Genomic DNA, 13381 nt, shown 5'->3' with positions numbered 1-13381 from the left:
GAGGGGAAATTGACAGATGGACCAGTGTATCTCACATTTACAAATGGAACTGTGACAGCATCACATTTCATCAGTAAATCTCTCTTCCACAGCCCAGTACAGGATGCTTGCTCATGAACCTGTGAAGTCTACACTTCAAAACTCATTTCAATTTAAAAAAAAATTGAGCCCCCTCATTAAATCAGTGATTATTAAATTCAGTTATGCCCTCATTCTATAAAATGACATAAATATAAACATACACATTCCAGTGAACAGACAGACCAAGGAAATCCACTGCATTTAAAGAGGGAGGAAATGAGAGTCTCTTATTCCCAATTCTACCTGTAACTGATGGGGGACTGTGTATAATTATGGTAAAGAGACAACAATCAGTGCAGCCCTGGAAGGAAAGAGAAGCGGTAGGGCGAGTTGTCAGGATGCTGTCTGTCTCCTTGATTGATGTTCCAACCATTCATATCTCATGCTGGCAACTGTGTAAGCAAATAAAATCTTAATCAAGTACATTTCTATTCCAGACACTAGGATTGTCTGTGATTGTATCACATGGCCTTCCATCCAAATCCGTGGAGGTAGCAGGTGCATCCTGACGAGGAATTTCAATTTAATCTCAAAACAAGCTTAAGACCAGGCTTCCCAGGTGGCTAAGGAGTAAAGAATCCGCCTGCATTGCAAGAGACTCCGGTTCAATTCCTGGGTTGGGAAGATGCTCTGGAGATGGAAATGGCAACCCTCTCTAGTATTCTTGCCTGGGAAATCCCCTGGACAGAGGAGCTTGGCAGGCTACAGTCCATGGGATCATGAAGAGTCGGACACAACTTAGCAACTAAACAACAACGAAAAGCTTAAGGCCATTGCAGTAGACATTTCAGGGCTATGGCAGCCAGTGCCCACTTTCTATTAGGATGACTTCCCCTCTGACACTGTGGAAGAATAAGAGAGCAGACCGGTACCATTTTCACTTCGCAAGAAAGGCACAGGGCTGGGAATCTACCATTTTTATTTGTTGTTGTTGTTCAGTCTCTCAGTTGTGTCCAACTCTGTGACTCACGGACTGCAGCACACCAGGCCTCTCTGTCCCTCACCACCTCCCAAAGTCTGCCCAAGTTCCTGTCCATTGCAGCAGTTTTTATTGCACCATTTTTATTACTTTATAGCTAACTTACGTGCCCTTGTTTGTTTGGAGACAAATGAACCACCGGATCCTGACGCATTAATCTCCCACTGGGGCTCTCTCGGAAAGCTGGCAGTACCTTGGATACCGCTGGGAGGTGGCAGGTCGGCTCTGGAACACAGCACAGGACATTACGGTGCAGGCACTAAACAGACGCGGGCACAGGCTGACAAATGAGGACGGCTTGCCCCCGCACCTCTCAGTTCACTGGCCAGCAAACTCGGAATTTCAGCGGGAAGCTTGTCGAGAGTTTGCACGATAGACAGCATGTCAAGAGCTAAGTGGCTGATGGGTGAAGCTTGCAGCTGGTGACAGTGTGTGACACCATACACATGAGCAGAGCCAAGTGCCACCAAACCAGAGGCCATGAACAATGCGGCAAAGTCAGGAGTCAATTTTCGGCTTGGGGAGGCAGGGAAGTCTCGAATATATGGATCAAATTTATGACATCCATTCATTGCAAAGTGTGGCTAACCTCCCTTGGCCTACGTTACCTAGACAGGCATGGATGCAATCGCGTGTTACTTACCATGACACTTTGGACACATTTTACCTGTATATTCATGCTGCTCGAGGACAAAAGAATTGAATTCCTGAGGTCCTCTATAACTGTAAGCTAAGCACAACAGAAAAGACACACAGCGACTAGTTTACTTAAAACAATTGCTTCCTGTTGGACTCCGCTGGCGTTCAGGATGGGGCTCTTCCAAAAGTGAAAGGTAAGCGACTTCGCCTCTTTAACACACCTAAGAGCTGATGGCAACAATCGTGCAACGCCATTCCTAATACGCACAGGACTGAGCAGTGTACTCTTTGACTCTCAACCGTGTCCAAAAGTGGAGAGGCAGGAAAAACAAACTGAGATGAGTGAGCCAATTCAACAAGCTAAGCTCTGGGTCTCCCCTGGGAATCAGCTTATCATCTGCGGATGGACAAAGACGGGGAGAGCCTGGCTAATGAGTAAGAATCTGCTTGACATTTTCAACCAGTGACCTGAAGGTCATTAGAGAATTGTGTTCTTACAAATTGAGTGTAGGAAGGTCAGTCCCTTGTCCACAAAATACAGTGTACTGAGGAATGAGAACATAACAATTATTTGTCCTGATTCCTCCCTAGTATGGTTTGTGTCAGCTAAGCCCCAGATTCCTTCTGAAGTGCCAGGCAGAAAGGGCTGGGTTATCCTTTTGGGATGATAGAATATCAAAAGTTATAAAAATTTATTTGAACACTTTCTTTGTAGCCTTAGATTCTGAATCGAGAAAGGTCTTTGTTTTAAAAAAAACAAAAGGCTTCTCTGGCAGGCTCTAGAAGTATCTTCTTTTTTTAAGAGAAAAGGTATAAGCTTACTAAAAGGATGAACCAATGTGTTAAAAAGATTCACCGGTATTCATTTCAGAACCTTATCTATGAAGTGTGAGAAGCCACCAAACTAAAGTGGATACAAGGGGAAAAAAAAAGACGAGAGGAAGGTTTATGCGAAAGAATGACTATGGGCCTAGGACGAGCCTTCTAATTACCCTCTCCAGTCCCAAGACACTGTTTCGTTCCCTGTACGACTTCACATGAGTGGGAAGCGTGACCCTGAACAGTGCACAAAGGCCCGCTGGCAGCTTTGTTCAAAGCCTGCAACTAGGAGCCGAAAAAAGCTGCTAAAGTCATGCTGAAGGAGGGATCCTGTTCACATGTGTCGTTACCATTTCCACGGTATCAAAACATATGGGATTCAAAACGTTCTGTCAAGAGCGGAACAGTGGATCCGAATACGCTCAGGTTTTCGGTGGGGGGTGGGGAGTGGGACGAGAGTAGGGAATGACAGATGGCTTCAATAACAAGGCGCACGCCGCACTGAAGGGGTGGAACAAAGCCTATCTTCAGAACCTGAGGATTCTGCTTCTCTTCTTCAACTCCTGTCTTAATCGAATGCATCTCCACTCCCTTCCATGTTCGTGGGTTTTTAGAGTCCCAGCATGGACCCCACCTCTGCACTGAGGATGCCCTCCCCCGCCAGGTATGGGAACATGGGCATAGTCACTAAAACAGAACCAAAGGACGTGTTTGCAGAGAGGATAAAACGATGAGGTCTTTGCAGTGAAATCTGTTTTCAGCCCTGAAATTGATTTCTTTTTATTCCACCTTGATAGGAAAGCTACTAGATAGAGGCAAAGGGGGGAAAACCTTTAACAGTCTGGATTCTAGTCCCTGATGTGTCAACTGTGTTGATGCTAAATCCCTGGTGCTACTGTGTTAAAACTCAATCCTGTTTCATGGCAAAATGTTATTGTATCAACTAGTATTTAGATGTCATCAGAGAAGTGTGTAGACAGACAGGGAGAGGGAAAGGGCCATGTGCCAGAAACCCAAAGGAAGGCTCACTCATGCAAATCTTTTTCCCTTCCAGCTGGTTTTATCCTAAGACATTTCCTTAGCTGACAGCTTCATAGCAGAGTAGGGGGAATAAAAAGCCTATAAGGGAAGAAAGGCATCCTTAAGAGGTGACTAGAGAACAATTATATCTCTTACCCATTTTGTACACAGCTTTTAAATTTTTTAAAACTCAACATTAAGAATATCAACTAATCTCCCAGGGCCTTTATAGTAAGCAAAAACAAAGAGATAAATAAACAAGGCGGGGGAGGGAGACAGCACATAAGTGTCTTACTACTCTGGCATTTCAACCTTGGTGCTGAAAGTAATTCCTATGTACTTTCTGTCTTCAAAGTCAGGGTCACTGATGAATAGAATTCCTTGACTTTTCTCTCAGGTCTTAATTGCTGCTTTGACTTATACACACATTAACAGACTTAATGATCACTCCTATTTATGACCCAGGAATGTACTAGAGAAGAGAATGCACTGATGACATCAACCAGGGCAGCCAAAGTCACCTGGGTATAAAAGCACCTTGCTCATTGTAGGAATTAGTTACTTACCCATCTGGTCAGCGATGCTGTCTTCACTTCTTTGCCAGCTGGGTGTGGATTTCCCGCTGCCACCAATGTCTGATTGGGTGTTCTGCCTGTCGATGGAGGCGGGGGATCTGCGGCTGATTCCAAACCTGGGGGGATTTCCCCAAAGGCAAAGACAACGTCAGGGACCTCGCCCATACGGGAAGGCAGTCCTGGGTATAACGCACTGAGCTCTAATGATAGGTTCTACCAGCTTTGCTCACAGGTCTGGACTCAGTCTCGTGCATGCATACATGGATGCCAGAACTGTGGATGTTGTGGTCGGGATACATCCCTCTATTCAGCAGAGTATGTATCTAAGTATGTAAACTGTGAACAAGGGCAAGAGTCATTAGCACTGAGCCAACCTAAAATAGACACGGTAAAAAACCAAAGCCTTCTGGCCCTTGTGTAGTAAGCTCTGACGCTCGTTCACAGCCAGAAGAAAAACGTCACCGGCCTAGTGTTCCTTCTGTGTGTTGTCCAACTGGCACATTCCAGCGGTTTCTCCTAACTCAGTAATCTGCTACATCACTAAGGCACTCATGCTTGGAACAAGTTTTTCTGAAGCTCTTACTCTAGGGTCTGAAAGACAAAGATTGCTATCATTTACATTACATAGGGACCACTTTCCAGATGTACAAATTTCAAATTGCCTTTGGAAGAGCACTTTGGAAGTGGGTGAGCTGGCATATGTAAAGGCAAACGTCTATTTCTGGAAAGAACATTTATCTATTTAACTGAGCTCATTTTACTAATAACTTTTCCTAGGTAGAATAGTAATATAATATATGCTTAATTAAAGTATATGCCTTGATTAGTAACATCAGCAAAGTAAACGCTGACAGAGTCCAGGAAAAAGGGCCAGGGTGTAATACTCAAAGATTCACATGGAAATTTACAAATCTGTGGGTACTAATGAACTCATAAGTAATCGATACAATAAATCACAAAACAGGACCTGAATTAACTGATGCGTGTGACAGGTGTCTTTGTTACAAACTGATAAATGTGTGGGGAGAACCACCAATCGGGGTGTTGCAAAGAGAAGGAGATTAGGAGGAGGAAGATCAGCAGCTGAGTTCAGCTTCCCCACCCGGAGTCACTCAAGTTCTGCCTTTATTTATTTTTAAAATGGCAACTCTCATAAGGATCCAGGGAGAAAAACTTATATAAAAGCCTCTGCAATGTAGGGGAGGCTATGAAATATTTTAGTAAAACTCCTACTCTAATATCTCCCTTGTTACTTTTTGCACAAATGACAGTTATTTACAAGCTTAACTCATAAGCATCACTGAACAGTTACCTCCATTATTAAAAACAAATGAAAAGTTGAATTGATGAAAATTTCAGTGAAAAGGCTCATCAAAAAAAAAAAAAGAATTCACTAATTATGATCTCTGTCACTTCCTAAATCGGGTCTTTGTTTAAAAGAACTGTGAATATCCTCCAGTTGGCTCCAATGATCCTATTTTAAGTACCCTAATTTTTTTTTCAAGAAGGCACAGAGATCAAAGAAAGAAGTGAATTGGAATCTTAGTTTTACTTTTTGGTAGCAGCGGAAACCCAAGACAACTTTTTAAACCTCTATAAATGGAAAGCCAAATGCTTTTCTGGCTGTCTGCTTTTAAAGAAATGATAAAGTAAGCCTGTCTGTCTTTCAACTCTGCCTTGAAAAAAGCTCCACCCAATGAACTTTTGGTCTTAGTTCTCACACACAAGCCTCTTTCACTCTGTGCCAGGCCATCAGGGCTGCGAAGGCCCCATCCTTGAGGAGCTCAGACAAAACCTGTTCTAACTTTACACTGTACCTCTTTTTGAAGAACCTAATTGTCTCTGTTTGGAGGAGCACTTTATAATACTCTAGGAGTCACAGTTCCGATGTGAAGGAGTTTTTAAGTAATCATTTGGCTGATACACGAAATGCATTCAATGACCAAGAACCTTCTCCCTCATGAGTCCGTCTACAGTTCCCCAGGGCAGGCTGACAGCTCTGGAATATCCTCCTTACAAGGGGCCAAACATCTTCTCTATGATTTTTCACTTACTGATCTCAGTTACCCCTAGATACAAGTTTAATCCCTCACTGAAGAGCGCTGGGAGAAAGCCATTGTGGCCTCCCTGACTCCCCAAGCCTGCCTGCAGGTTGCACAGCCTTGGTTACGTTTCTCACACCATGATCCTCCAGCTCCGTATCTGCCCAGTCCGCCTCTCTTGCACATGTTGTTCTGCCCACATCCCTTAGGGCATGTGGCCCCAAAACACATCTCCAAGGGCGGCAGAACAGACCCTATCCTATGTCCGTCTATCACTGTTGCCTTTAACTCTCTCTTATTCCCATCCTAAACTGTGCAAGTGCCCTTTCCCCTTCATGCCAGGAGAGTAGTTTTATTAACTAGCCCGTGAAACTGCGCCTCTCCACTGATCTGGATGCTCTCCACATCCTTACTCCAGCAAGCAGGTGGCACACGCCACACACCAGCAGACACTGAGTCTGCTGAAGCACAGGGAGGGCGACAGAGGGGCGGATTACATTTACAATCAGTGTATATGGACCTGCGGTTACTATCTCACACCTTGGAGCTTGTCCAAGTTTAACATGAATGAGTTCACAGCAGACTCCATACACTCCTGCTTCACTGTCACCCTGGACCTATTTATTTTTACTGGGCTAAGTTGCAGAGTAGATCTAACAATTGTTCCCTTGGTAAGTGTGACTTCGGAATCAGACCTGGCTCGTGAGGAACGCGTGTCAATCAGACTATGAATACTAAAGTCTCTTGCATCGCTGATACAGACAACAATTCACTTGGGATCTAGAGGAAAACACTATAGCAGCATCTTCCTGTAAAGGTTCACTGCAGATAAAACTGATGTTACAAAGTACAGTGAACAGTCACCAGTTAACCTTAAAGTGATGGGGGAAACCCTCCGTACCAGCTATGGGACGCTTAGTATCGAACATCAAGTCAAATAATTACCACCTTATTAAAAAAATGGTATAGCATGAATATTGGAGCTATGTTTCTACCATTAATAATCACCAAAAATTACTGTTTCAAATTACATTTTAGTATGCCTTGAGAGTACATACGAAATGTAGAGGAGAAGCAAACAGGATTTTGTTGTTGTTAGCTCATTCATATTTTATTACTGTATTAAATATACTGAAGTTGCAGTGAATTCTTACTTTTGAAGTCAAACAAGGCCATTTAAAATCTACTAATCAAAACAAAAAATAATCAGTTGGGCTTGTGGCATGGAATAATACTACTACTTAACTCATAAAATCTTTTGCAGGGGCCTGCAATAAGAACTATAATTTTTTACTAATTGTCACTGAAGTAATTAACGAAAGAAATGTACATTTTAGACACACTACCAACGGACTCCTTGGGGAGAGAGTTGGGGAGGGAAGTATGTTTTACTGTAGTTTTTTTTATTACTTACTTTCTGCTAACGTAAACATTAACCAAAAACATCAACAAAATTATGCTTAACAGCTGTAAAAACCAACAAAAGACCATAGGATAAAAAAATATCCATTATGACACTATTCGCATAAGCAGAATTGTTTTATAACATGGTAAGATCTCAAGAAAGTAAACAAATCATATGTGCATCTGTTAAAAATAATTTGGAGAAAGCTTGGAACAGAAACATCTTTTTTTCCCCCAACATGCCATTTTTGAATTTCGAGTGGTTTCAAGGTCTTCAGAGGTGTCTGGCAGGAGGCCTGTGATGGTTCTTTAACTCTCCCTCTCTGCAAAGTCAGTTTCTGCGTGTCACGCGATGTTTTCTGCTAATTCCTTTCCAGCTTCAGACAAGCCAATTTTTTTTCCCTTTTTAGTAGCCTTTACAATCACATACACTTAGCTTTTTCCTTTGTAAGTCTTGTCAGAAGCAGACAGTTACTTTTGGGTGTTTATAGTGTTTTCAAATAAGATGGAGAGAAAAGCTCCCAAACAACCCACAGGCTGAAATCACAGATTTCTAGAGTGTGAGAAAAATCCTTTTAAGCTTTGGACAGAATGAACATTTTCCCTACTTTAACATCAACACAAACTCTACCCAGCGCAAGCAGTATACTCCTAAGTTCACTTTGGAGGAAATTTTAAGAAATGGCAAAATCCATACGATGAAACAAGATCAACACACACAATGGAGGAATCGATGTAATTTGATTTCTTTGCCATTGAGTCCTTAGAGACTACAAAATGATAAACTTTCTAAGAGGAGGTTGGAACTAGCTATGAAAACATTTTTTAATGCAGAGTATAACTGTATTTCCCCTTTCGCTTTCGTGAACTGGGTCCGGCTGAATGGAAACTGTTTTGCACATCTGAGTTACACACGGGAGCAGAGACAGTGATGCCGACTTTACCTACCCTTCGGGCATGGACTTCTGCCTGTAGGTGCCCCCTCCAGAGCCAGTCTCGCTGGATGAAGACAGACTGCTAGGGGAGTTGCGACATGGCTGGGATCTTGCTAAAGCCATGGATGAGACCGTCACGTAGATGTCCGAACCAGGAGACAGCCTGTGTGTGCAAACAGAAAACGTGAAGTCAGCAACTCAAAGGGAAAATCCCAAGGCAGTGTGATGGGTACTATCACATGAATGCGACAAACGCAGCCACTTTGTGGGGATAGTGAAAATAAAGCCAGCTAGAAGCCCACAAAAGAAACTTCCCCATAAAACTACTCCCTTAAGGGGACAGCTGGAAAAAGGCCTTGAAGCGGGCGGGGGCGTCAAAAAATAACAGGGGGGAAAAAAAGAAAACATGTATGTTTCCAAAAGCTGCCAGAATTCAAGGGCTGAAATGCTTATGCAATTTTGCAGTATGGCAGCCCAGAGAATATAATGAGTCCCAGTGACATTAACATGGCAATTAATTCAATTTCCCCACTGGCTCTCCCAGAGTATATGACCACAGTGAGACCGGTACATTCTTTGTATGCTTCTTTGTTTTCCAATTTTATTACTAAAGGTCTGGAATGAATATCCAGATATTGCTATTTAGTATGTATAAATTTGGTTGATAGTAGCATCACCATATAAAAACCTCCATGGAAACGTGCCTAGAACTGCAGTTTGCTGAATTTCATTGGGATGACTGAGTTGATAACACAGCAGAGGTGTGCTCTGCCTAGCCCCCAATACATCTCTTTCTAAAAGTACGGGTCCCTCACCCCGCAGACTGGCTTGACGCAAAAAACAGAGCTTTGTGGTCAGGAGAGACATGATTTTTGCCCTCTACTTGCTCTATTCAAGTAGGCACTGGGGCAACTGCAGGGTATTAATAAGTGAGGCTGAAGCCTGTGACAATCTGTCAGCTAAATCTTAACATCAGCTAAAACAATGATATTTTATTTCAGAAGCAAATGCTGGTCCAGATCATTGGCTCTTGTAAAGGGGCAGCAGGGCAGGTCATTTCCATTTTATAGTTGAGGGAGGGGAATCAAAGTCATTTTTTCACTAAGCCAGGCCTCTTGAATTTCTGAGTCCAGTGCACTCTGCGTCAGGCTATTGCTATTCTCTAGAGAAAGATGGCTTTTCTGTGCTTAGTAAGACAGCTTGCAAGGGGTCTGCAGGGTCAGATGATTTTGCACATAAAGGGGTCTTAAAGCTGAAGACAAAAGTTTTGAAGCCCTGGGACCTTCTTCACTGAAACACGGCAGTTTCCTACAGGGAACGTACGTACCTTCTGAAATAGAGCAGAGGGCTCCAGGTACAGGAAACTGACAGAAGGGATAATAGAATCACACTCAGAAGCTTTTCTAGCAGAAAAAGAATAAGGATAGATACCCCACAATATGATCCCCAAAGTTGGTCTATGTCCAAGAGGCAGATCTCTCTTGGGGAGCCCCAACTCTCTCCTCAGTGACAAACTTGTTATCAGGTGTGATTCTGTTATCCCTTCTTTTCCATTAAAACATCTCCCAAATTTCTCACTGTTTATCCTGAAGTAACTGGAAAGGGACTGGAGCGGGGGGAAGAAGGGAAGGAGGAGGTTACAAAGAAGAAAACTAGAACAGCATGAACCACTTCGGCCTGAAGAGTTTGGTTTTTAGATACACCTAATTCAGAGAAGGGCTTCCCAGGTGGCGCTAGTGGTAAAGAATCCACCTGCCAAGTCAGGAGACCTAAGAGACAGGAGTTCCATCCTTGGGTTGGGAAGATCCCCTGGAGGAGGGCATGGCAACCCACTCCAGTATTCTTGTCTGGAGAATCCCATGGACAGAGGAGCCTGGTGGCTACAGTCCACGGGGTCAGAGAGTTGGACACGACTGAAGCAACGCAGCACGCATGCACAATACAGAGAAACTTCAAATACAGTTTCATTTTGCTGCTGCTTTGCGTTTCTTAATGCGAAGAGGAGGTGTTACCTAAAAATGAAAAGAAGGGAGATGACAGCAGAAATGTGAACACCGTTGGGGCCAATGTCTGGGGGCCTGAAGATTTTTTTTAATTCTTTTTGGGATAAACAAGTAACACCATTGAATTATATTCATGGTAAGTGTTTTTGCTTCTATGAAGAAGTCACAACAAGATTCCATAGCCAAAGTCAAGATGTAACTTTCGTATTTATATTTAGAGCTTGCTTTTCTTATCCTGCTCTCCAAAACGTACATTAAATATCTTATGCTACTTCTCAACCTCAGCTCTTTTATTTGGCAGATGTATCAGAAAATTCTACTTGGTTACTGGAGTTATCCCAAAGTGAAAAAATAGCATTTCCAGAAGGCCAGCATTCATTCCCAGGCCTCTTCTGCACTTACATAACTCAATAGTGGCATTGTTTTGGACTGTCCACACACACAGCAACTGATGGAATGCCACCCAAATGTTTTTATGACTCTAGACGTATGTAGGGCAGGCAAAAAAAAAAAAAATTCAGAATTAGCCCTTATTCTGATGACTTAGTATTCTTTCCAAATACTGTAAATTTGATACCAGCTCACAAATATTACTGGAAAACAGATCTCGTTCAGAGAGTGGGAGGTTCCTGCCTGCCTGGCACTGGCGGTCTACTGCGAGAGACCATGGCTGATCATTACTGGAATTTTGGCTGGTTGCTGTCTTAATACTTTGAAAAAGAGTAACACCCAAATTGGCTCACAGAGGAAGTCAGCATGCTAGCCTCTTGAACCTCCAAGCCCCTGCCCCCAACTCTACCTGAGGGGATCACAAGTCTTTTCTTTTCTTTCGAGATAAACACAGATCTTTCTACTTTCTCTCAGTCTTAACGAGCCCCTATTAATGTCTGAATAGGATTATAGGACTAAGATGAATATATCTGTCACTTGCTGTGACATCTTTTGGAATCAAGAAATAATCTTCTTTGAGAATGCTATGTTCACGGTTAGAAAGGAAGTATCTAAAAACCTTTTTAGCATTTATTTCAGTAGATTCTCTTCCCTACATTTTTATCAATTTAGCTGAGAAATAACTAAATGTTTTTAAAGTAACCAATCTTAAATTTTCTCTATGGCTTTGACTTCCCTCTGCAGAAATAAAACACTGGGGGCTTTTGGACTGTTCAAAGAATGCAGCAATTGAAAAAGTCATGATCATGAGACCGACAGACAATACTCCCATAGTCTGCAGGACTACACTCAACGCCAGCTTTCCACTTACATGCAGTACATTTCATTGTAATGAAAACAGACAGTTGACTGGAATGGACATGTAGGAAGAAATGGTCCAAGATCAATATCAGTTCTTCATTTTTCCAGAAGCCTTCTCACATCAAGATAAAAGGAAGAGAAGCGCCAAAAAAAAAAAAAAAAAAAATTCCAGCTATCTAATGAAATAATCCACATCCCACCACACCCTCCCCATGAATCTACTCACAGGACTACACATATGATGTTAATATTGATAAGGCTCTTATTAAGTTGATCTCTTGAGACTGTGATTTACCAATTTATGGATAAGGAACTCTTAGTATCTGCGTAATTGATGCTAAATTTTTTTCCTTGCATAGTTATGTATGGGTTCAATTATGCCCGTTTCCTGCCTTTTACTCCAAAGGGATAGCAGTGCTTGGATGTGTCCAAGGAGATAAGGCCCTCTGTATCTCAAGTGCAAACAGCGGAATGGTGGCAAGAAGAACCGAGAGAGTTTCAAATAGCAGCGATGACTGACAAATTAGATATCCGAGTCCATAATTAAGCACAGCATTTTACCGTAACTTAGCAATTAAAACGCTATTCACCCAGAGAACAGGATTCAGTTCAAGTCTGTCTTTAGCAATGCATATCAACCGGGATTCTTCCCAGAATTCTGTTAAAAAAAATTCTCTAAAATGATTCAACGTAATAACATCACTTGGCTGCTGTATTCAGACTAGGGTTTGAACAAGTTGTGTTCGAATCCGAGCAACTCACCCCTCTATCTTTTTGTCTCTTCCTAACTTTGTGAACCAGAGCTATCCCTGGCTTTCTAACTATACAATTCCTACCAGCTATTCAGACTGGACCACTGAAATCCTGTTCTGATGAGCCTCCTGGGACAAGATCAGTTTACAACCATGAGTAACTCTCGTACAGTTAGGAAAGTACCGCGGTTCATCACACTGAGATAAATGGATCATCACTTCCCAGTTGCTGGCAAGCCTTCAGAGGTTCACAGACCAGCACACATCGTAGGTGCCTCCTGAGATGAGTCAACTTTATATCTAAGGGTGACTCTACAGAACAGAAGATAAAAATGAACTGCAGACAGCACTAGCTACGTCATTTGTGGGGCCCAGTGCAAACGAAATTCAGGTCTCCTTGTTCAAACATACTAAAACTTTCAAGACAGCAACAGCAGAGCATTAAACCCAGCATGGACCCTTCTAAGTGTGGGGCCCTGTGCACATACCTGAAGCTGCCTCTGATTACATGTGGCTGGGCCCCCTTAGTGTGTAAACATGAATGCATTTATCTAGCAAGTATTTCTTTTTTTTTTCTAAGACTTAAGTATTTTTTTAAATGATATATTTTTAGTAGTGAAAGTCACTCAGTCGTGTCCGACTCTTTGCAACCCCATGGACTATATATACAGTCCACAGAATTCTCCAGACCAGAATACTGGAGTGGGTAGCCTTTCCTCTCTCCAGGGGATCTTCCCAACCCAGGAATCAAACCAGGGTCTCCTGCACTACAAGGTGGATTCTTTACCAACTGAGCTATGAATGCTTTACATGAAATGCATGTTAATAATCTACAACAAAATCAACTTCTATTAGTTTACAAATACTGGTGATTACTCATT

The 13381-nt window shown here is 42.5% G+C and overlaps 1 protein-coding gene across 22 annotated transcripts in view; it reads right to left on the bottom strand.

The window, feature by feature from the left end:
- Positions 1–13381, bottom strand: part of SIPA1L1 (signal induced proliferation associated 1 like 1) — a 520024-nt gene that overhangs the window by 40674 nt on the left and 465969 nt on the right. For 19 of the 22 annotated variants that reach the window (XM_061429305.1, XM_061429299.1, XM_061429298.1 and 16 more), the window contains 4 exons: positions 8508–8657; positions 4105–4229; positions 1728–1790; positions 1167–1285 (listed from right to left, as the gene is read on the bottom strand). In XM_061429305.1, coding sequence (XP_061285289.1) covers positions 1167–1285; positions 1728–1790; positions 4105–4229; positions 8508–8657 — 457 coding nt within the window. The remainder of the gene's footprint in view (positions 1–1166; positions 1286–1727; positions 1791–4104; positions 4230–8507; positions 8658–13381) is intronic. The other 3 variants (XM_061429316.1, XM_061429317.1, XM_061429318.1) reach the window with 1 other exon arrangement.

The sequence above is a fragment of the Bos javanicus genome, chromosome 10 (genome assembly GCF_032452875.1).
Source record: "Bos javanicus breed banteng chromosome 10, ARS-OSU_banteng_1.0, whole genome shotgun sequence".
In the NCBI taxonomy this organism is placed as follows: Eukaryota; Metazoa; Chordata; class Mammalia; order Artiodactyla; family Bovidae; genus Bos; species Bos javanicus.
Note: the sequence above shows the minus strand (reverse complement) of the source record. Positions and strands in the feature narration are given on the sequence as shown.